General features: G+C 42.2%; 1 protein-coding gene across 10 annotated transcripts in view; it reads right to left on the reverse strand.

Moving 5' to 3' along the window:
* Positions 1-23,053, reverse strand: part of EPB41L3 (erythrocyte membrane protein band 4.1 like 3) — a 221,909-nt gene that overhangs the window by 56,960 nt on the left and 141,896 nt on the right. For all 10 annotated transcript variants that reach the window (XM_032602978.1, XM_032602982.1, XM_032602975.1 and 7 more), the window contains exon 4: positions 384-488. In XM_032602978.1, the coding sequence (XP_032458869.1) occupies positions 384-488 (105 nt within the window). The remainder of the gene's footprint in view (positions 1-383; positions 489-23,053) is intronic.

Raw genomic sequence — 23,053 nt, forward strand, 5'->3', positions numbered from 1 at the left:
AAGATGGCATCCAGTGAACATGTTTTCTGTATAATTATCAATGTATGTGATTCCCACTGGCTCAAATCCATGGAAATATATCATCCCCCCAAAGCACCATATAAAATGCTTTTCTGGAAGCATAAAGAACTCAAGCATGAAAAGCAGAAATACTGACTGACTGACTGTTTCCAAAAGACTCAAGATTAAAGGAAGTTGTCAATAATTTCCTTCATGAAGAAATAAGGTGATTAACAGCATTTAGAGCCTTGGATAATAAAGGTGAGGGCGTGGGAGTACGAGGGGAGGTGGAGAAAACGATTTCCCAATTCAGTTTCAGTTCACTTTCTTGCAGTGAAGCGCAGCTGAAGCTGCAATACTTTGTATTGCTTTCAACCACTCACCTTCTGGCTTTCAGCATCTCGATATGTAAGCCCAAAATAGTCTTTTTCTAGCAAATTCAGATGTTCACATACTTTATCAAACAGCACTTGGCCTCTGGAGCGTTTCTGTGGAGAACAAAACAGAAAAACAAGTCAACACACACCAAAAAAGTTCTCTCCATTGCCACGAACAAATATGGGTAAAACTTAAAATATTGCTCATTGCAACTGTTCAGTAAATAACAAGCAGGTTTGATCACTTTACCATCTCCTTTTTAACTAGAAAAGAGGCTCAATAAAGTGGACCTAATCCTACAAGAGGCAGCTCCTACAGAACAAACAAATAAATAAAAAAGTAACTCCTGTCAGTGAGTAAGTACAGGCGACCTGCGGATGATTTTGAAACGGAAGTAGCTGGGGAAATGAAGTGGTGCTCGAAGCCTCAAATATATTGTGAAACACAAAAATCCTGACGGTGAGAGCATTAAAGGGCCAACCACAGCTGTGTTTCAGAATACCCACGCTCACTCCCCCACGTGATCAGGTTCTGAGCCTGAGAAGAATTAACCCCATTCCTTGTCTTAGGCAGAAGTCCCCTTCAAACTTTCTATCCCAGTCCTCACTGAGAAATTCTAGCTATGGATCACTTTCTGAAGCCCGTTAAACTTTATTAGTTTTTGTTTACAGTCACAAATTTCAATTTTGTATCACAGAGTTGAACTTTCTCTGAATTTTTTTTTTTTAGAGAAAATCCTTTCTATTAAACATAACAAACATGTTCATTAAGTTTAAAGATTTAAATTATCATTTATAAATGTAAGATGTAGACATATGTGCTGTATTTTTGGCCATAAAGCAGTCAATTGGAGAAAGAAAAAAGGCAGTCATCTGGGGAAAAAAATCCATCAGCTTAATTTATGGTGATATACAGTATCATATTTTCATCAAAGGTCTTTTAAACTTGGCCTTGGAGTCTGAGATGGATTAACTGGAAGCAATTAAGCTAAAGTACATTTTGTTTGTGCAGTACCAACATTTCACATCTCGTACCCTAAGTGTATTTGTCTTTAAGATTTAATGTAGTAAGAGGAAAACAAGATAATTGATCAACAATGGGCATACCAAAGAGTAAGTATCCAGAAGACGTGTAAGTGGTATGTATTGCTGTACAACCACAAATACACTGGAAATTACTTAGTCCCCTCGAGCATGACTATTTAGGAGAAAAGATAAATGTAGGATAGAAAGCTGAAGACTGAATTGTAACCAGCTGAATAATCAGTGTTGTATTTGAAGCAAGTTTAATAATGTATGAAAATAAATTACATGTTATCTAAACTGTGTAACATTGTTCAAAGGATATAAATAAATGGTATGACAATGAGATGCTGCTCCTGGCTTAAATCCTTTACTTGTAAATAACAGCATATTGCTTCTGAATAACGCTTAACAAATTATAAAGTTTGCACCAAAAAAACCTGGTTCTTCTGATGCTTCCATTGGTATGATGTCCAGTTTAGAGATAAGAACACAGAGGTCCAGAGGAGTTACATGGGAGAGGCAGTCTTAGTGCTGCCTAGACGGTGGCTTTAACAGGTAAACCTGGCTTTGAGTCTTCCTTATGTCCCTTGCAGCTGTGCGGACCTCGAAGCTTTCCCTCTGTAAAACGGGTATGACACCATCTACTTCTTTGTAATGGTTGATATTAAAATGAAACAAAGTATTCCAACTTGGTCCAGTGATAACATGTCAAGCATCCCACAAACGTCAGCCATTGATACTATCAGCCTACGTGATTGATCAATGGCAGAATACGTAATACAGAACTCACTAGGCATTTTTGTGGTAGGAGCACATATACAGCTCCTTGTGGTACCAATAAGCATCCTTAGTATTAATATGCCCTGCTCTTTCTTCAGGTATCAATTATCTGCTTACTGTCTAACTGCTTTAACTACAACACAACACACACACACACACACACAAATACACACCAGCGTCTGGCCAAGTACTTTCTCAATGAGTAAAAACAAACCAAAACAAACCAAATACAATAAACCTTCCTCTACAAAGCCCTCTACCTCCTCTGAGCCGGCAGCAGACCACAGCCAGGCCCTCAGTGGAGGAATTAATCTGGTCATGATGCAGGCGGCCTTGGGCATTGTTTTATGAGCTGTCTTCTGGCTGCTGTCTTCTTCCTTTTGTCTAACAGGTGGAATGATTAGCTCAAGCACGGACCACTGTACTAACTGGTTCTTAATTTTCTGGCTTCACACCATTTGATTGCTATTAATGAACCACAGCTCTCTCTTGAACAGACCAGATTTTTTCTTACTATTTTAAACATATTTGAACACTATAAACAGTCCTTAAGACAATAACATAGTGGTCCATTCTTCACTCTGAAGGGTTTTGGGGTTTGTTTCTGTTTGTTTTGTTTTGGCCCTAAGAACTAAGACGGGTTGTCTAGAATCCGCTATAGATGGTTATATGTAAACAATGAAACTCCTATCTGCCAAACATCACCACGGCCGCCAGCCAGCTGGATGACGCTGGAAAGGTCTCTCACGTTATGTGGGCCTTCACCTTCTCATCCTTGAGTGAGGATATATGACTCCATGGAGCCAGGCTGTAACTGGGCACCTGTGCTCATGGCCAACATCACTAATGATCACAGCTCACTCCCGTGCAGCCCAAATGCGGCTTCAGAGCCCTACCGCACACGTGATGAGAAAGGCCCTGGCGACGGATGGAGTTGGCACAGGACACCAAATGGGACTATTCTGCAGCCCCAGACAGGATCCCCTCTGCAATCACTCCCAACTCCCCCAGATTCCTGATTCTTCTTACTCAGGTAATTTTTTTCTAGTGCATTATCTAACTTTTTAAGTCAATTATTTCTACATGTTGACATTGTGTGCATCTTTAGGTAGTAACATCTAAAATATGACTAAAGCTCAACCGTCACTGGGCCTTTTAGAGAATTTATGTTAAATATTCGGATCCCAAAGATAGGATGTTCATTAAGTCATCAAATCTAGGCACCTTACTTTCATTGGGTATGTTTATAACAGCTATAATGAGTCAAGAATTCAGTAGAAGCTAGTGCGAAGCAGTCGCATAGCACAGGAAGATCAGCTCGGTGCTTTGTGACCACCTAGAGGGGTGGGATAGGGAGGGTGGGAGGGAGGGGGATGCCAAGAGGGAAGACATATGGGGACATACGTATATGTATAACTGATTCACTTTGTTATAAAGCAGAAACTAACACACCATTGTAAAGCAATTATATTCCAATAAAAATGTAAAAAAAAAAGAATTCAGTAGATTAAAAAGCACTTTTTGGACAGAGGTGTTCTAAAATCAATGGGTAATTTACTTAACTGGAGACGATGAACAGCTTTTAGTCTCATTTGCTGTTTCCTGTGAGTTGTTAAGTCATGTCTCTGACTCAGATGCATTCGCAGTCTACATAACCATTGACTTTTAACACCTGGACATTAAGGAAGGTGGATTTTGCTTTCCTGGAGTAACAAACCAATGGTGGACTGCCCTCTCTCTACCCTCTTTTTCCACTTAAAACTGGGTTTCTGTTTCAAATAGAGAAGACGAGGATACATCCATCATCACCACTCAAACACAGCAGATGAAATAAGCTTTTCTGCAGCATTAATGAAACTTCCTGCAAGTCCAAGATAATTTAAGATTTTTACAATGTTGGTAAAACACTGGTTCTCAAGGTCTTATCAGCCAGCATCACCTGAAAGTTTACATTAAAATTTTTATTTGTACTTTTACTTGTCTAACAACTTAAAAAAATTAATTTCAGAATGTTTTAGGATGGGAGAATTTCAAACATTTCCCAAAGTAGAGAGAACAGCATCATGAAAGCCTGCATACTCATCACCCAGTTTTAACAAATGCCTCTGAAGACAACTTTGGTTCCTCTGGAGTTGTGCTCCACTTTTCCTCCCCCTGGGTACTCTGAAGCATCTCGGCAAATAATTTTGTCTCTATTTATCTCAGTATGTAACTCTGCTCTTTTAAGAAATGTAATCTCAGTAACTTCATCACATCTAAACAAAAGTAGCAATCAGTTCATAATATCACCAAATATCTAGTCAGGACTTTAATTTCCCCAATTATTTCAAAGATTTTTTTTTTTTTCTTTTTCATTTTCTTTGGTTAGCCCATACACTGCAATCGGCTGACATATCTCTCTGAATCTGCAAGTTCTCCATTTATGTTGGTTATTAACTTGTCTAGGAGACCAGGTCATTTGCCTGTAGAGTTCGCTCAGTCTAGACTTGCTGTTTGCATCTCCATGGTGTAACTTAACATGTTCTTTTGTCTTCTGTATTTCCTGTAAACTGACAGTGAAATCTAGAAACTTGACCAGATTCTTGTTCGACTGGTTTCCATAAACGATGCTGTGCAATTTCACCACGAGGCATAAAGTTAACTCTTGCCTTTTTGTGATATTAGCAGTCACTAACGATCGTTGCCCTAGACCCATTAATTTGAGGTGGCAAGATGGGGATATTCGAATCCGAACCTTGGTCCCACATTTATTAGTTGGAGTATGTCTATGAAGAGACACTTCTCTTTGTCACAATTATTTATCCAGTGACATAGTCTGATGGCGGAAGCCAGGATCAACGCTCACACCTTTTCCTTTATCCAACTTCAAGATAATGAGTTCGCTTTCTAGCACCATCCAGAAGTTACCCATTAGGATTTTTGTTTTATATCATCACTATGAACTCACGGGCTAAATCAGGCTTGACGTGTTTCAGTCCATTACAGGTGTTACCCATACTGATGCTCTAAATGTCCCCAAGTGCTCTGCCTTACATTTTGCCTGTCAACTCTCATCCTTCACAATGCTTCTCCAGTGTCACTTCTTTACAGCATTTCCTGTCCTCTCAGCCAAATGTGACTTCTCTCACCTTTGGACATTAGAGCACTTTATGGTACCAAGAGGGCACTTTCCATATTCTGCCTTATATCACAGCTGTCTCTCTGTGCACTGGCCTTATATCCCGACTGACTATAAAGACACTCCTGGTGGCAATGTGCCTCCTATATTTATCTTTTATGGAGCCCCATTTTGGTCAAATACCATTAAGAGAATAAAAAGGTAACGGGATGAAACTTAAAATTTTTCTCACTAGCATATCATAGCCAATGTTTCCAAAGCAAAATTTTAAACTAGTGGTTTTTCAACCGTGGATCCTGGGAGCATCTAAAATATGCCAATATCCAGGAACCCACCTCAGGTCAAATAAATCAGAATTTCTGAAGGTGGGCACAAGGCCTTGTATGTTTTCAAGATCTCATTTGCAGGCATGGTTGAAAGGTACACTTAAGTTTACAACTTAAATATTCTTAAATGGAGGACTCTAAAGCAATTTTTCTTTTCTTTTTTTTTTTGAGGAAATGTGTAACTTCTTCAGATTTAGATCCACACCAGTTTCTTTCAGGCCTTCTTGTACCAACACTGATAGCTGCATTATGATCAACTTTATTTACACACACACACAGCCTTAAAATCTTAAGACACCCTTTCCAACAAATTTTCTTAAGAAACGTTAAGTTCTCAAGAAATGAAAAACGAGCCACACGCTTAAATAAAATGATACAAATGAGCAATGATAAACCACCAAACTATAAAACCAACCAATAAACCAGCCATTTAAAGCTATGAATGAAATACACAAAATAGAAATGTTTTTGAGTTTGAATTTTTTTTTTTTTTTTTTTAGCTCTCCCTTGGTAGAGGTAAAACATACAGACTTTAACTCAAGAACCTGCTACCTTACTAAAAAATGACCCAGGTAGGTTAACAAATGTCTTGATTTCCTCTTTTGTGAACAAGTAAAAGAATTCACATCTTCCCCAGCAGGTTAGGGAGGTGATGGAGAGGAACAAACACTGGGCCCTGAACCCAGGGGAGGATGGAGGGAGGAGCTGCTCTTGATTGACAGCTGACCAGGAGACGGCACACCTGTAGACGCATCCTCCGAAATGAGCGCCGCCTTGATCCTCAGGTCCCTGGAAATCGTGTCTTGATCTGTGCTCAAGTCATGAGCGCACAAGCAGGTAGCACAAACTGTACGAAACCTCAGCACAAGACCTCAACAGAGTCTGTCTTTTCTTTCAGTCTCACAAAGCTATGAATCAGCCCGGGGTAAGGCTAAAAGCCGAAATGAGAGAAATTTGTAAAGTCAAGTATAATCTTCTCGCCTTAGAAAGACGGGCTGCAGTTCTTATTTATCTGAAGCTGCACAATCACAAAGAAAATGAGGCAGAGCACGTCGTTCTGCCTGAGAACTGGAGCTAATCAATGGCCCCTACTTCTTGCGGGGGAGGGGCGGGGAACCAAAGCCATCCGCACCAGGGCGTGTGGATATATCCTTGAGGCTCCGTGGGATCTATGTGTGCATTTCTTTAAACTGTCACTGAGAAAAAAGCCTCTCGTTACACTGGCTCAGGCTTATACCACGTGCGTTAATACAAGGAAACATAGGGAAGTTGACACTTCCGTACCCTTCTTTCAGCTGCTTTGAAATTTGAGGGAGCGCCAGCCTGTAAGCACTTTATTCTTTCCATCATGTATCTTCTTCAACTGGACTGCTGATTTTCTTCTGAAATTACATCTTTCTGTGTATTGCTGCACTTTGTGAACTTGTATTTCTGCTCCCTGAGGACAGGAAACTGTGCAACCTTTTTAATGCCCCCGACAGAGTGTCCTAAACACAGAAGACATTCAACATATGCGCCTAATAAGCACTCCGGGCATGAATCTGAAGGAGGAATTTCTCCTCACATTATCTTCGATTAATCTCGATGAAAAATGCCATCATTTTTTTTTCATGCTTCCTTCCCTAATTGCATATTTCCACACTGAATGCTTTTCCATTCTCCTCACTTCTCAAGGTCAACTGGAATTCTCTTCATTTCTAAACGATGGCAACACAATTTGCCTGGTGTCATAGGAGCACGTGGAGAGCTCAGCAAACTAGCTAAGCTTAAACTTGAGCCTAAATCGGATACCTGGGCTCTGTGTAGGTCACTTTTTCCTGGGTCTTCTTTTTGCTCTGTCAGATAGAAAAACGTTCTAACACAGTCTGCCCTGAAATTTAGGTGGATTAAAAAAAAAAAAATTTACACTTAGAAAATACCAAGAGGAATAAAAGATGATGATGGTGTCTGGTCTGTGACAACAGTCCATAAACACTTGAGATCTGAGGCCAGGAAGGTCTAAGAAGCAATATATGGCCCCAGCTGCCCTGTGTGCATCTACTTCCATTTGGGGCTTTCTGTCTCAAGTGTACTTTCAATGCCAAGTTTAATAAGCACAGTAGTTAGTCCACTATCCCCATCACTACTGCCAGGATCCATGCCCAGAGGGGCAGGACCTAGTCTATGTACTAAATCCCAAGTGTGATCCAGGCAGTGAATTCAGAAGGCTGATGTGAGAAGCAGAGATGATTTTTTTCTGCCTAGATGTTACATATCTTGCTAGCTCTTTCTTTAAATTCAGAAGCAATCAGCTTTTTAGAAAACCGTAATCGTTCTTTTCACATTATTAATAAGTCAATCAATGATTATTCTGCCACTTTCTTAAACTCAGTTCAGTTAGCAATAAAGATCTGAAGTGGCCTGTTAAAATATGAACCTGGGACCACTTCCTGGTCTTGCTAAGTTTTTAAACACAACAGTGATTTTTTTTTTTTTTTTTTTTTGCAGTACGCGGGCCTCTCACTATTGTGGCCTCTCCCGTTGCGGAGCACAGGCTCCGGACGCGCAGGCTCAGCGGCCATGGCTCACGGGCCCAGCCGCTCCGCGGCATGTGGGATCTTCCCGGACCGGGGCACGGACCCGTGTCCCCTGCATCGGCAGGCGGACTCTCAACCACTGCGCCACCGGGGAAGCCCCACAACAGTGATTTATTTCCATGTCGCAACTGTCTAGAAACTGAGAATTCATCTAGCATTATTTAAATATCTTCAAAATGTAATTTTAAAGATATTATTCCTATCCGGTTCAAGTCGGTTTTCCCACCATTCTATTCTAAGCGAGGCACATCAGACAACCCCAAGGCTGGACCCTGGCTCTACAACTAGCTGGCTGTGAGGTGAGACGGTCACTGAACCCCTCTGAACTTCACTGCCTTCATTAAAAAATGGAAATAATATTGGTCCTTACTCATAGGATTGTTGCATTAAATAAAACACAGGAAAGCATACGCATTGCCTAGCCCATGGGAAACGATAACCAATAAATGCTGGTGATTATCAGTAGGCCCTTTTCATAAGAAGCCCAATACACTTAGGTTTTCTAACGCTGAAATTTGGTATAGAGATTGACATACCACTGATGCCTATTTCATCTGCAGTGAAATCATCCCATGTCTCTTGTGAAAAATAAATCTCACTGTACAGGTAAAAGGGAGAAACGGCTGAAAATACTATTATTATCAGTAAACCAAGGGTACCTTCCATTATCCTTTGCAAACACATACAAAACGGTTTTCGACAGGCACTGGGTATACTGGCACATTTTGGTACATCCTAGGCCAAAACATGATTAGTTGCATATTATCACAGACATGGCACGCAGCAGAACCCAAACAAGAAGGTAGAGTGCAAACGCAGTAGAGCCGACCTGGGTTTGACAGAGATTCTCTGAAAAAATGCTTTTAGCACATACACGGCAAGAGTCCATCTGTGCACGTGAAGCCCCTCCACCTCTTTTTTTAGAAAGATGCCTTTTTCTTCCAGCCACAATCTGTTTCTGTCTTCATTTGTTGTCGCCATTTCAGCCTCTGTGTGAAATCAGACTTTTGTGCTCAGAGCCATGTACCGTGGTAGATGATAGCTTTTCACTGAAGCGTGCTTCTTCCTGGCAAAAACATTGGGCTCGCTTTTTCACAAAGAGTTTCACATCACACATATGAGATGTTGGCAGCGAGCAGTCAGACAACATTTCCTGCTGTTAATCAGCTAAGGATTCAGGTCACTAAGCCAATGTGTGCCAAACGGATGCAGAAAAGGAAGCCCTCGGGAAGAGGGATGTCTGAAAGAGACAGACTTAAACCTGAATCTGGTAAAAGAACCACAGGGCCTCATGCAGAATGATGCGGGACTTTGTGAAATTCTTCCTGGGAGACGAAGTACTTATTTCTCCTTTCCAAGACAATTCTCAAAAAAAAATAAAAAAATCAAACAAAACCCAAATTGTGATTTATAACTCATTTGGTCAAATAAAGCACTGTGGGCAATGCAACTGTTGACAGTGAAAACACAACTTTTAATGACATACATTTAACGAGTATGAATTTGTAGAACGGCCACTTTTCAGTCCTATGAGGCACTGAAGATCAAAACCATATAATAGCAGTCCGTGCTTTAAACAAATAAGTCTTAAGTGAACCAGTGTCCATCAACTGTTTCCTCTTATTAACAGGACAAGGCTGTGAGTAAGCACACAGAGGAAGGATTTCAGGGTTATTATGTAAACTACTCACATAATTAAAAAAATGTAATTATATCATTTCGCTAGTTAAAATAGAGGTTTTAAATTAAAATAACTGTAAAACCTATGAAAGACCTATAAGGAAAACATAAATAAATAGCAAAAAAATAGGACAGGTGATGACACTTTCAATGATACTTAGGGTCGGTCTGGCCTTCACTGAACGCATATCATATTTTGGATTAGTATTTAAAATCCAGTAGCTGGGGGGAAAAAGCCTATGTAATCATCTAACTTTTTGATTCTACTTACGTGTTCTCCAGCTTTGTCAGACACGTGCAATAGCCCGTGTGGACCACCGGGGGCACCGGCAGGTCTACACGTCCAAGGTTGGGATTGCTTTTGGACCTCGCTGTCTCTATCGGGGGCATCCTGAGCTCCTGAGCTCGCAATCCTGAAAAGCCAGCATTAATCCTCTCGGCCCCGCAGTTCCCACACCTGGGAGTGGGGGTGGGAGGAGCCTGCTCCGCCCTGTAAAGAAGCAAGGCCCAGGCCTCATTCTAGAACCAGAGCAGACTCGTCCCCGCGGGTCAGCACGAGGTCCCCTCGCTGCAGCCGTCCCAAGAGCTCATTTAACCTCGAGAGAATGTTGGTCTCTGCTGACTCCTGAATCTCAGACGGTGATTTCTTTGAGCTTTGTGGTTATTTACTTTTAAAGCACGAATTGCATTAGCAAATGGCAGTAAATAACAATCACAGAAAAACTGGAATGGTCAGGCAAACTGAATCCAGAAGACAAAGGGCTTTCAAAGTAGGTACAGCCCTTTGCCCTAACAAACAGCTGTAACGTTCTTTCACTGACAGGAAAACTTCAAACCATTCTGTTCAAGCAAAAAGTAAAGTACTACACACTCAGATTATTCTGATTTTTCTTGGGCTCACAAGAATGCCACTGTCTTTCCTGGACCTTATCGGTGTTCAGAGCTGAACTGGGAGGTTCAGGGCTTGAGGGACTTTGGGAAGTTCTTTGGGACCTGAGTGATGCTCCCCGTTCTCTGAAGGTTGAGCCTCTAAGCCAGTCCTGCCAGCTCCCTCCTGGCTTAACAAGGACTGAGGGCAGCAAGACGCCTGTGATCTTGGGGGCTCAGGAGGATGTCAAGTGAAATTCAAAGGAGCTGACCCCGAGATTTTATCAAATGTACTTTCACTTCTGTCTTTACATTCAAAAACTCTTTGTGAGAATATACCCATGTGGGAAGACCAGAAGTTGGCTATCAGACTCAGCAGTGAGAGCACAGACGGCCAGACTGAGGATGCGGTCAGACCCCATCATCACGGTGGGGGAGGTCCTGCCTGCCTCTTTGGCTCCCCCCGCGGTGCCCCCTGGCCTGCCCTGACCCCCTACTCCATCCCACAACCTTCCTCCAGCCCCTCTCCCTAGGCTTCCTCCTGCCAAGGTCTGCACAAGCCACCTTCACACCCTGGACCCTTCCACCCGCCCAGCCTTCAGATCTCTCCTCAAGCACCCCTTCCTCAGGACTCCACCCCCCGGCCTCCAGGACCAGGTCTCAGAGAACGCGTTTTTATATCTTCTGCATCGCACTTGTCAGGGTGCAATTTCACGCTGCTCTGTGTTGTAATTTGAGTAATGGTAATGCCAGCCTCTCAGGCAAGCAGTTTCTACCTGCAAATGGATTCCCAACACGTACCCCTGAGCCTGGCAGAGAGCAAAATTAATATTTTTTGAAACAGGAAAGAAAATCAAGCGAAATAAGTGCATCTGGGGTTTATTTCCTGTTTCAAAGCTCTTCAAAAACTGCTATGTTCTTTGAAATTTATTCAGGATCAGTTTATTTATATTTTTCTACCACGTGGGTATAATCTGCTCTGGCCAGATCTAGAGTGTTGGATTTTTTCCTAATTTCTGCAAGAAGACAATATTTCATCCCCGCAGGTGGTAGACCTATTAGCTTTTTTATTTTTTTAACATCTTTATTGGAGTATAATTGCTTTACAATGTTGTGTTAGTTTCTGCTGTATAACAAAGTGAATCAGCTATATGCGTACGTATATCCCCATAACCCCGCCCTCTTGCGTCTCCCTCCCACCCTCCTTATCTTACCCCTCTAGGTGTTCGCAAAGCATCGAGCTGACCTTCCTGTGCTATGCAGCTGCTTCCCACTAGCTGTCTATTTTTCATCTGGTAGTGTATATATGTCAATGTTACTCTCTCACTTCGTCCCAGCTTACCCTTCCCCCTCCCCGTGTCCTCAAGTCCATTCTCTATGTCTGTATTCCTGTCCTGCCCCTAGGTTCATCAGAACCATTTTTTTTTTTTTTTAGATTCCATATATATGTGTTAGCATACGGTATTTGTTTTTCTCTTTCTGACTTACTTCACTCTGTATGACAGACTCTAGGTCCATCCACCTCACTACAAATAACTTAATTTCGTTTCTTTTTATGGCTGAGTAATATTCCATTGTATATATGTGCCACATCTTCTTTATCCGTTCATCTGTCGATAGACACTTAGGTTGTTTCCATCTCTGGGCTATTGTAAATAGAGCTGCAGTGAACACTGTGGTACATGACTCTTTTTGAATTATGGTTTTCTCAGGGTATATGCCCAGTAGTGGGATTGCTGGGTCATATGGTAGCTCTATTTTTTTAAGGGACCTCCATACTGTTCTCCATAGTGGCTGTATCAATTTACATTCCCACCAACAGTGCAAGAGGGTTCCCTTTTCTCCACACGCTCTCCAGCATTTGTTGTTTGTAGATTTTTTGATGATGGCCATTCTGACTGGTGTGAGGTGATACCTCTTTGTAGTTTTGATTTGCATTTCTCTAATGATTAATGATGTTGAGTATCCTTTCATGTGTTTGTTGGCAATGTGTATATCTTCTTTGGAGAAATGTCTATTTAGGTCTTCTGCCCATTTTTGGATTGGGTTATTTGTTTTTTTGATATTGAGCTGCATGAGCTGCTTGTGTATCTTGTAGATTAATCCTTTGTCAGTTGCTTCATTTGCAAATATTTTCTCCCATTCTGAGGGTCGTCTTTTCCTCTTGTTTATGGTTTCCTTTGCTGTGCAAAAGCTTTTAAGCTTCATTAGGTCCCATTTGTTTATTTTTGGTTTTATTTCCATTTCTCTAGGAGGTGGGTCAAAAAGGATCTTGCTTTATGCCTTGATTTATGTCATAGAGTGTTCTGCCTATGTTTTCCTCTAAGAGTTTTATAGTGTCTGGCCTTACATTTAAGACCCATTAGCTTTTAAAATTCCACCTCAAATGTTGCAGGTCAACTTCCTGATAAATTTCTCAATTTCTCCTGAAGGGCGAATGGTCCTGAGCTGGGGCTTCACTCCATTACTTTCATTTGATACACGCTCTACCCCTCACGCTGAAATAGAAAAACCCAAGGCGGGTTATGGTTTCTAAGGACCTTCCATGACTAAACTGCATGAGATCAGCCTGAACTCCCAGGTATCAGTAGTCCTGCACCTGCTCAGTAAGTCTGTCTGATGAACGTGGAGAGCAGTTCCATGCATAGGACAGGGATGCGTCCTGGATTCTCCTTTAAAAATTCTTTTTAAAATGCCTGGTTAAGTAGCAGATTGGAGAGTTAACTACTAAGCGTGCCACCTTAGGTGGTCCTGCCACCTAAAAACTCTTCTAAAACTTAAGTCAATATTTTTGTAGGAGTCACAATATTTCACGGGCTTACAGTTAATAATCCTATAAGGGGAATTAACTCATTCACACACCTAGGCACAGATTTTCCTGTGAGGTTACCTTGAAGAGTACAGAGGAACTTATACTGCTCAAGCTTTCAAGTTTTTCTGAGCTGAAATCATTGAAGTCTTGCTCTGTCCACAGTGTCAGGGTCCTGGGCATCCTTTGTCTCCACGCTGGCCTAGATCCAAATGTTTGAGGTGTGTCTTAACCTCACCCTCAGGCATTTTTGTGGCCACGTCCTTGGAGAAGGTGGGTGACGGTCTTTCTGCGAACTCACTCTTCAAGCCCTCACCTCTTCTGAGATGTCAGTAGCATCCCTAGCTCTGCTGTTAAAAAATACAGTTCTCCACTGAGCCGGCAACTTAGAAAGCTGCACATCTCGGATACTTAAAGAGAAGCATCATCTCAAACCAGCAAATCGCTACTTAGCGCTTCTTTTTTTAAATTTTATTTATTTATTTATTTTTGGCCGTGTTGGGTCTTCGTTTCTGTGCATGGGCTTTCTCTAGTTGTGGCGAGCGGGGGCCACTCTTCATCGCGGTGCGCGGGCCTCTCACTGTCGTGGCCTCTCTTGTTGTGGAGCACAGGCTCCAGACACGCAGGCTCAGTAGTTGTGGCTCACGGGCCTAGTTGTTCCGTGGCACGTGGGATCTTCCCGGACCAGGGCTCGAACCCGTGTCCCCTGCATTGGCAGGCGGATTCTCAACCGCTGCGCCACCAGGGAAGCCCACTTAGCGCTTCTTAAAGGTTTGACTGGGAGAATCGACCACCCCTGAGACTTTCCTGACGGCTATTCATAATCTCCCAGAAGAAGCTGACAGAGAGCTTCTCTCAAACGGCGGGACCCGGAGTGAAAATTCTAGCCAGCAAGTGGAGTGCTTTCACTGTGTGGACGCTGTGAGGTGAGCGCTCTGAACACACGTTCTGTGGGTTCATCTCTTTCTGGCTTCTTCCTCTCATTTTCTCTTGGCCCTGCTTTCTGCTTATTTATTTTCTTCTCATTATATTATGTGTATTTCTGTAAAACACCTTAAATCCTCGTGAGAACATGGCTGGGTATACATCGTAGAAGCCCCAAGTTAAAATAAAATGTTATTTCTGAAACAAAGTACCTTTACAATTTGGATGGGGTTTTTTCCCCTATGACGACGACTTCTTGACTATTAAGGAAGCTCAGCAAAACCTGATATTCCCGACGGTGCCTTTTTTTTTTTTTTAAAGGAATAACTGGAGGTATGAACTGAAGCATTTTGCTTGGGGTAATCCTTGAAAACCATCCCGTGTGCTTTACAAGTTCAGTATAGGGGCATTTCCCTAAAGAACGTGGTGGCTCTTTCAGTGACTTTATTCGCCGTCCCCATGGTATTCCATAAGAAATAACAGGTCTCTTTATTCCTTCCAGTTTCCCAAACACCATCCTAAGAACCAATTCTTGTGCCGGCTGTACGTCCACATACCATCGCTCACGCCTACACAGAGCCGCGGGGCGAATGAGGTGCATTTCGAAGTGTAAATATGACTTCGAGATCAGAATTTCTTTCACCCGTATTAGAAAATGACCCCAAATGTGCATACCGGCTAAACACAGCTGTCTGTCACATGTCCGACACAGCCAAGATGTCTTGTTTGTCAACGAGAAGAAACCCCCACTGATCAAAGCCTTTCATGAATTAATACCTAACCCGGCCATTTAAAATTGCCATTTGTAGAGACATCCTGGACCCGAACTGCAGGAAACAGTCACTAGGCAACACCAACAAAATAGATTGGTCTTGGCAGGAGAAACAAACGGAAGACCCAAATTCCATTTATCTAGAAATAAAATACCCACAATAGTCATCTGACAAGGGAAATCGCACCAGGTTATAGGAAGCTAATGTTCTTGATGGAAGTGTGATGTGTTCCAACAAAAAGATCCCATAACTTAGAATCTGTGACCTCTTCTAGAAGAAACAAAAACTTGAAAGTGTTCTGGCTGGTCAATACAACCCACAAAATTGAAGAGAAAAAGAGACCTTGGCTTTTCGGCCGTCGAGAGAGGGAACCCGGGGTATCAGCACTAGATGCCCCTCGGCCCCGGACCCGAAGGAGGCGGAGGGTGGGGAAGGGGGTGGTATTTCCTGAATGAACAGCAGGGCGTGACCACAGCCCCCGAACTGGAAAACTGCGGGTGGCTACGTATGGGGGTGGGGGGCCGCGTATTGTTTTCTAATTTGAGATTAAAACGTTCAAGAAAACTTCCCGAATACACCACCCCTTCACAGTTACTTAAAGATCACGATGACACAGCACGCTAATGTAAAATTAGTCCTAACAGCCTTCTTACATTGTTCCAAGAAGCAGGGATCAGTCGTTCCTTACAGGAAATATTAACGTTACAGTTCTTAACACTTTGTATAACTGAAGCTCTAATGTACAAAAGACAGCAAAAAGCCCGACTGAAGAAATAAAAGGGTGGCACGAGAATCCATCACAACGAACGCCGCTCAATCATTTCTCGGTGGACAGCACCTGCAGCAATCCCTGGCCTCCTGTTTCCTACATTCAATAGTGCCACGCCTTGATGGCAGTTAGAAAGTGATACTGGGAACGCTGGCCTGTGTAGATTCTCTCTTGGATCTGTTTGAAGGAGACCCACTCGACCATAATCACTGCTGTAATGTCCCCATGGGGTCAGGCACGCCCGGTTCCTAAGCTGGGGTGCACTCCCCACCCCAACTCTAAGCATCAGTGTTGCCCAGAGCTCTGCTGTTAATGCTCTTCGTACTCATTCACTGGCCGCCTGCACAATCTCATTCACTCGTGCATGTGAATCAGTGTGAGAGATACTGGCTCCCACAGAGCCTACCAGCCTGACTTCTCTTCCAAAGGCCAAACAATGTAGCCAGTTGCAAAAGCAGATTGCTACTTTCATATTCCAAGCACCCTAATTAGATTCCCTATCTTCCCCCACAAACTTTTCTTCTTATACTGTATTCTATAAATGTGGACGCCATTATCAGTTACTGTCTCTTCCACTACCAGCATCCCTGCTCACCCATCCAATTAATCAAGTTTGCTCATTTTCAGGACAGTTCTTTAAAATCCATTCTCTTCCCTCTGTCCCACTTTAGTAGAAGTACATTTTCAAAACACAAATGGCCCAATAGCTCCCCTCAGAAGCACCCCATCACCTATTGTGATTTCTCCTCTCCCTGGTGTACACGCCCCACATGATCCCTGGGACTACAGATAGAGTGGATCTTACTTTAATCTAATGATTAGGTTACATTAGCTGGCACAGCTGACCTTATGATAGGGACATTATCCAGGTAGTCCTGACCTAATCAGGCCTGAGCCCTTAAAAGCGGAGAGTTTTCTCCAGCTCATAGCAGAAGTGGGGTTGGCAGAGAGATCTGAAGTAGAGGGCTCTAAGGTGAGTGAGGCTCTCTGTTGCCAAGATGGAGGGAGACTCACAGACTGGACAGCCAACTCAGGAGCCCCAAGTGGTCCCCAGCTGACAGCCACCAAGACAGTGGGGACCTCAGTCCTACAACCAGGAGGAAATACATTCTACCAACAGCATCAAAAAGCATGAAAATGCATCTTTCCCTAGACCAGCCTCCAGACGAAGATGTAACCAGTGCACAACATGACTTCTGCTCTATAAGACCCTGGGCAGAGGACTAGCCAAAAAATGTGAGATGATAAATACGTGTTGTTTTACGTCTCTAAGTTTATGGTAATTTGTCACACAGCAGTAGGAAACCAAGATATACAAACGATACCCAACCTTGTTAGCAAGTCAAGCCCATCCTCCCTCATGGGCCCTTGGTCTTCCTTTCCAGCCTCAGCTGCTCCTGACATTTCAAATTCTCCCTGTGTGCTTTTCACATCTCCTTATCTGCCCAAATTCTAAAGAGAATTATGTAAATATCCTGAGTGTAATTAGAATTATTCTGGAAATATAAAAATAAGTAAATAAGGGAATGCCGCTTGACTTAAATATCACTGCAGGGAAAGTCAGCCAATATATTCTAATAATAAATATCTATCTGCCAAAAAGTGATTGGACACGTACTCACCATTTTTAACAGCATGAACCACTGTTGAGGAATCTTTGCTTGTAAGGAAGTATTTACAGACAGCTAAAGCTCTGGAGTCATGCTTTTTATACATCAGCCCTATTTCAAAACCTAGATCCTAAAAAAGAAAGAAGAATCCAAGAAACGTGCCTCAAACAGCCACTCCCAATTTCTTCAGGCAAGAAAGCTCTCTACAATAGCAGAGGATCCGTCCCAGCATGAAATGGAAGTGAGTTGAGTAGATTTCCAACTCTTTCCTTTTTCTGAGTGGCTCCTATTGTGTCCCTAGTTATTTTATTAAAACCCAGCACATCACAAAACTCCTAATAGGGTAAGAGTCAAAGACTCCCCTATTCTCTACTTGCTACACAAGGGCAAATATAGGATGACCTGCACTTTATAAGACACTTAAAACCGAATAGTAAAGAAGCCTCTTCGAATACACTACTCAGAGTTGCTATGAAAGAAACTGGAAAATACAAAGAATCAAGGCTTAGTGGAACTAGAAAGACCATTAAGGGACTTCTGAAGGGAACGAGCGTGAAGGAAAAGCAGTGTGACCTCGTCAGACCCCTCCTCTAATACTTTCCTACACACCTCGAGGAGTTCATCACCGAAGCCAAGGACCACTGCCTCCTCACTCACCATGAAGTGGGAGTCCGCTCAGGAAAAGAAGCTAGCACTGAAAGCCAGAAGTGGGGCGTGTATAATTATTTTCAGTATATATTCAGGCTTGTTAAAACACCTACTGCTTCTGACACAACAGCAACAGACCCTTAGCTGCATCTTCTGTCTGATCTCAGCAGGTGTAAGCCGGACAGTGTGAGAAAAGCAAATTTCCTGTTTTCTAGCTCAGTGTCTTAGTCCTAGCAAGCTTCTAGGTAAATGGGTGTTAAATCTTAAACACAAGCCCAGTTACCTCATTCAGCATTTCCCGAACTGTCAGATGAATGATTAGCTGATATGGAAGTACTGATAATATTCTTTCCAGGTTGGGGAAAAAACTCTAGAAAGGGAGAGTCAAGATGAAATTCACTTTCTTGCGTTTAAGAAATACTTTCCAGCGTCTAATACACTATTAGGTGATAAGAGGAAGTCTCTAAACAGTGTGGAGGCTACGATCCTGTGGTTTTGTTGTTGCTGTTGAAAAGACTTAACATTTTTAGAGCAGTTTTAGGTTTGCAGCAAAACTGAGGGGAAGGTACAGCGATTTCCCACATACCCCCGGCTCACATATATACCTGTGCCCAGCCTCCCCCATCATCAACGTCCCCCACCAGGTACATTTATTACCATTAATGAACTTACACTGACACATAACACACCCTAAGCTCCTAGTCTGCATTACAGTTCACCCTTGGTGTTGTACATTCTATGGGCATGGACAAATGTATAATAACATCATTGTGTCGACAGTATCCTACAGAGAATCTGCACTGCCTGAAACATCCTGTGCTCAACCAATCCATCCCTCCCTCCTCCGACCCAAGCCCTGGCAACCACTCATCTTTTTACTGTCTCCATAGTTTTGCCTTTTCCAGAATGTCCCAGAGTAGATGGCATCGGCATCATACAGTATGCAGCCTTTCTCAGATTGGCTTCTTTCACTTCGCAACATGCATTTAAGGTTCCTCCGCATCTTTTCATGGCTTCATAGCTCATTTCTTTATAGGGCTAAATACTATTCCATTGTCTGGGTTCTAACACAGTTTATTTATCCATTTACCTATTGAAGGATGAAAGCAAACCTCTAAAATGTATGAAGCTATGACTCTGTTTCTATGTTAAAAACCTACCACTCTCTATACAGAGTCTTTTATATTTATATTCTTAGAGACAAGGCCCAGAAGGATCTGCCTTATGCTTTATAGCGTGGAAGTTCCATAAGGTTAGCGAGCCTTTCAAATTAGCCAGTCACTGTAGGTCCAGCAGGGACCTACTTTACAAACAAATGGCAAACCAAGATGCCACCCAGGCTGGCGCTACTATCACATACCGCCTCCCACAGTTTAATATCCTTAGGCTCAAAATTCAATTCTTGGGCTTCCCTGGTGGCGCAGTGGTTAAGAACCCGCCTGCCAATGCAGGAGACACGGGTTCAAGCCCTGGTCCGGGAGGATCCCACATGCCGCAGAGCAGCTAAGCCTGTGCGCCACAACTACTGAGCCTGCACTCTAGAGCCCGCAAGCCACAACTACTGAGCCCACGTGACACAACTACTGAAGCCCACGCGCCTAGAGCCCATGCTCCGCAACAAGAGAAGCCACCACAGTGAGAAGCCTGTGCACCTCAATGAAGAGTAGGCCCCGCTCGCTGCAACTAGAGAAAGCCTGTGCGCAGCAATGAAGACCCAACACAGCCAAAAATAAATAAATTAAAGAAATAAATTAAAAAAAATTTTTTTTAATTCACCTTTTTAGAGAGTCAACTGAGAAAACGTATTCTACTGTACAACAACTCTCTGGTCTGCTTTGATTCGTGATACCTTGATATATATTCAATTATTAAGACACCTGTACATTATGAGTTTCATAAACACATTTGTAAAAGCCTGGGCGTGAGTGATCCTTTTTACTAAAACACTACATGCCGGTTCCACTGCTGGATGAAGGGATTAAAACTAAAATTAGAGTTCAACATTTCCACTATTCTTTCAGGGACATATTTCGAGCACTGCAGCATAAAAACTGACAGGGCAAGGACCTACTGTATAGCACAGCGGACTACATTCAATACGTTGTAATAATCTATAATGGAAAAGACTCTAAAAAAGAATATATATACATATATATCAATATATGTATAAGTGAATCACTTTGTTGTATGCCTGAAACTAACACATTATAAAGCAACAATATTTCAATAAAAATTTAGAAAGAAACTGACAGAACAAGTGTCTTAGCAGAAGTCCACAGCTATTTAAGAAAGTTAAAAATTTGACACAGCTGTATCCAATTTTAAATTAATTTTGAATTTTTAAATGGCCCTCTGTTTACTGGAGCAACTATAGATGATCTGAGCATGTCTGTCTGGTACAGAAACCTTGAGAGAATCAGTAAATAGAAGGAAAATATAAAACCTTGGCAAGAATGATTAATAATACCTTTTCCATGTATCGATATCCCCAAAGGAAGCTTGCATTTAAAGCTAATACACTATTAGCCTCGAAATAAGTGCCCAGACCGGCCAAGGTAATTTATTAGTTTATGGCCAATAAATGTCAGGCATGGCATATGTGTTACTAACAAAAAAGCAGGGAAGGAAGCTCTTCAGTTTCACTAGGTAACATTTTAGCAGAGCTTTTCCCTCTCCATATTTCCTCATTGACTTCCCCATCTCCTGTTATTTATTTGCCATATCCAAACAGCAGGAAGACTGGGCTGAAATATCACTAGGATGGATATTCCCTTCTTCCTTTGCTATAGACATTAACATGATCATAGGAATACCACAAAAGGCATTCATGAGTGCAGTTTAATATCTCCTTTTAAGTTACAACATTTTTCAAACTAAGAAGTCCGTATTCACCACCTTTCTTGTGCCAATGAGACGCTGGACCATAAGGCGTCGGGTGGCAGCTAAATCCTGACGCTAACTGCTGCCTGTGTGCGCTTCCCTTTTAGACCAGATCAGCTGGTGCGTGGATGCCAGTAAGTGTGTGCAAGCTGGTTCTCTGTAACTATTTCACCGTGTCCCTACAACAGGGCCTCAACATCACACTGTCCTCCAGGCTTCCCGAAACTACCTTCTGTATTTTGTTGGAATGTGTGTGTACACACACACCATGTACATATTTTGCAGGACTGAACTAGAGTTCATGCCCTCCTCCGACCCTAAGAACCTGTGATTCTACAAGACTTCAGCTCTGTAGTCAAAGAGGTCATGGGCGCTGTTCGTAGGCGGCAGAATTTTGAGACAAGGTCAAAGACACCCGCCTCTGAAATTGAAGGTAACAACAATAAAAAAGGTAATATCAAATTCAAGAGATGATCCACCATGTAGAGATCTTCTCAGGTTATTAACTAACTTTGAAATGATTTTCCCATCTTGTAGCCGATACCAGTGGTCTTCTTCCTAAACTTCCTGCAGAGCCAAGACATCCTCCGTGAAAAGAAAGGCATCTATTTAAATGCTAACTAAAGGGAGATGCTATTATCTTGAAAATTACAACCTGTCTTTCACGGGGGAAATGCTGTAAATATGAAATGAAGTGGCAATTGATCAGGAAAATTAGAAAAAAAAATCACTGGTGAAAACTGTTTCTCTCCAGAAGGCATGGAGACTATGGCCCCAGTTCAGACTTGCCTTTCCACTTTGAGCAGGATGGTGTAACAGCTGTACAACTTGCTTCAAGTCATCCTGTGTTAAGGCAGCGAGGGGAGTCGAGCCTGGAACTCTGTTCCCTTCCCCACTTTGAAGAGCTTCTGCATCGTACCTCCCCAGCTGTTTTCCCCTTCTTACTCAAAATATTATTGTTTTTCTACTCTTCATAGAGTATCTTTTCTGTTTTTTTTAATTGAAGTATAGCTGATTTACAGTGTTGTGTTAGTTTCTGGTGTACAGCAAAGTGATTCAGTTACGTGTATACACACACACACACACACATATATAAACATATATATTCTTTTCCAGGTTCTTTTCCATTATAGATTATCACAAGATATTGAATATAGTTCATCGTGCTAAACAGTAGGTCCTTGTTGGTTATCTATTTTATATACAGCAGTGTGTATATTTTAATCCCAAACTCCTAATTTATCCCTCCCCCCTTTCCCCTTTGGTAACCATGTTTGTTTTCTATGTCTGTGATTCTCTCTCTGCTTTGTAAATGTTCATCTGTATCATTTGTTTTTAGATTCCACAAATAAGTGATATTATACGGTATTTGTCTTTGTCTGACTTGCTTCACTTAGTATGAACATCTCTAGGTCCATCCATGTTGCTGCAAATGGCATCATTTCATTTTTTTTTATGGCTGAGTAAGTATTCCTTTGTATATAAATACCACATCTTCTTTATCCATTCATCTGTCAATGGACACACTTAGGTTGTTTCCATGTCTTGTCTGCTATAAACAGTACTTCTATGAACATAAGGGTGCATGCATCTCACAGAGTATCTTATTTCATGATAGTACAGCCGAAAGCAAAGCCTTGGCAATCTTTTTGCGAAATTAGGTTTAAGAAGTCTTGAGAAGGTAACATCGTTTCCACTGACTCAATCTGTCTCCTGGATAAGATCTGCCTGTAACCTCAGGGCCCTTTTGTTTCCAGGGAGGAGGCCCAATTACACCACTTCAGGCCAGAGTGAAGTTGCACCATTTATTAAAAGGAGAGGCCCTTTAGCATGTCTGCTTCCTGCTGCCAGCAGAGGGGAGGGGAGGAGAGAGAAGGATGTAGGGGTGAA

The sequence above is a fragment of the Phocoena sinus genome, chromosome 14 (assembly GCF_008692025.1).
Source record: "Phocoena sinus isolate mPhoSin1 chromosome 14, mPhoSin1.pri, whole genome shotgun sequence".
In the NCBI taxonomy this organism is placed as follows: Eukaryota; Metazoa; Chordata; class Mammalia; order Artiodactyla; family Phocoenidae; genus Phocoena; species Phocoena sinus.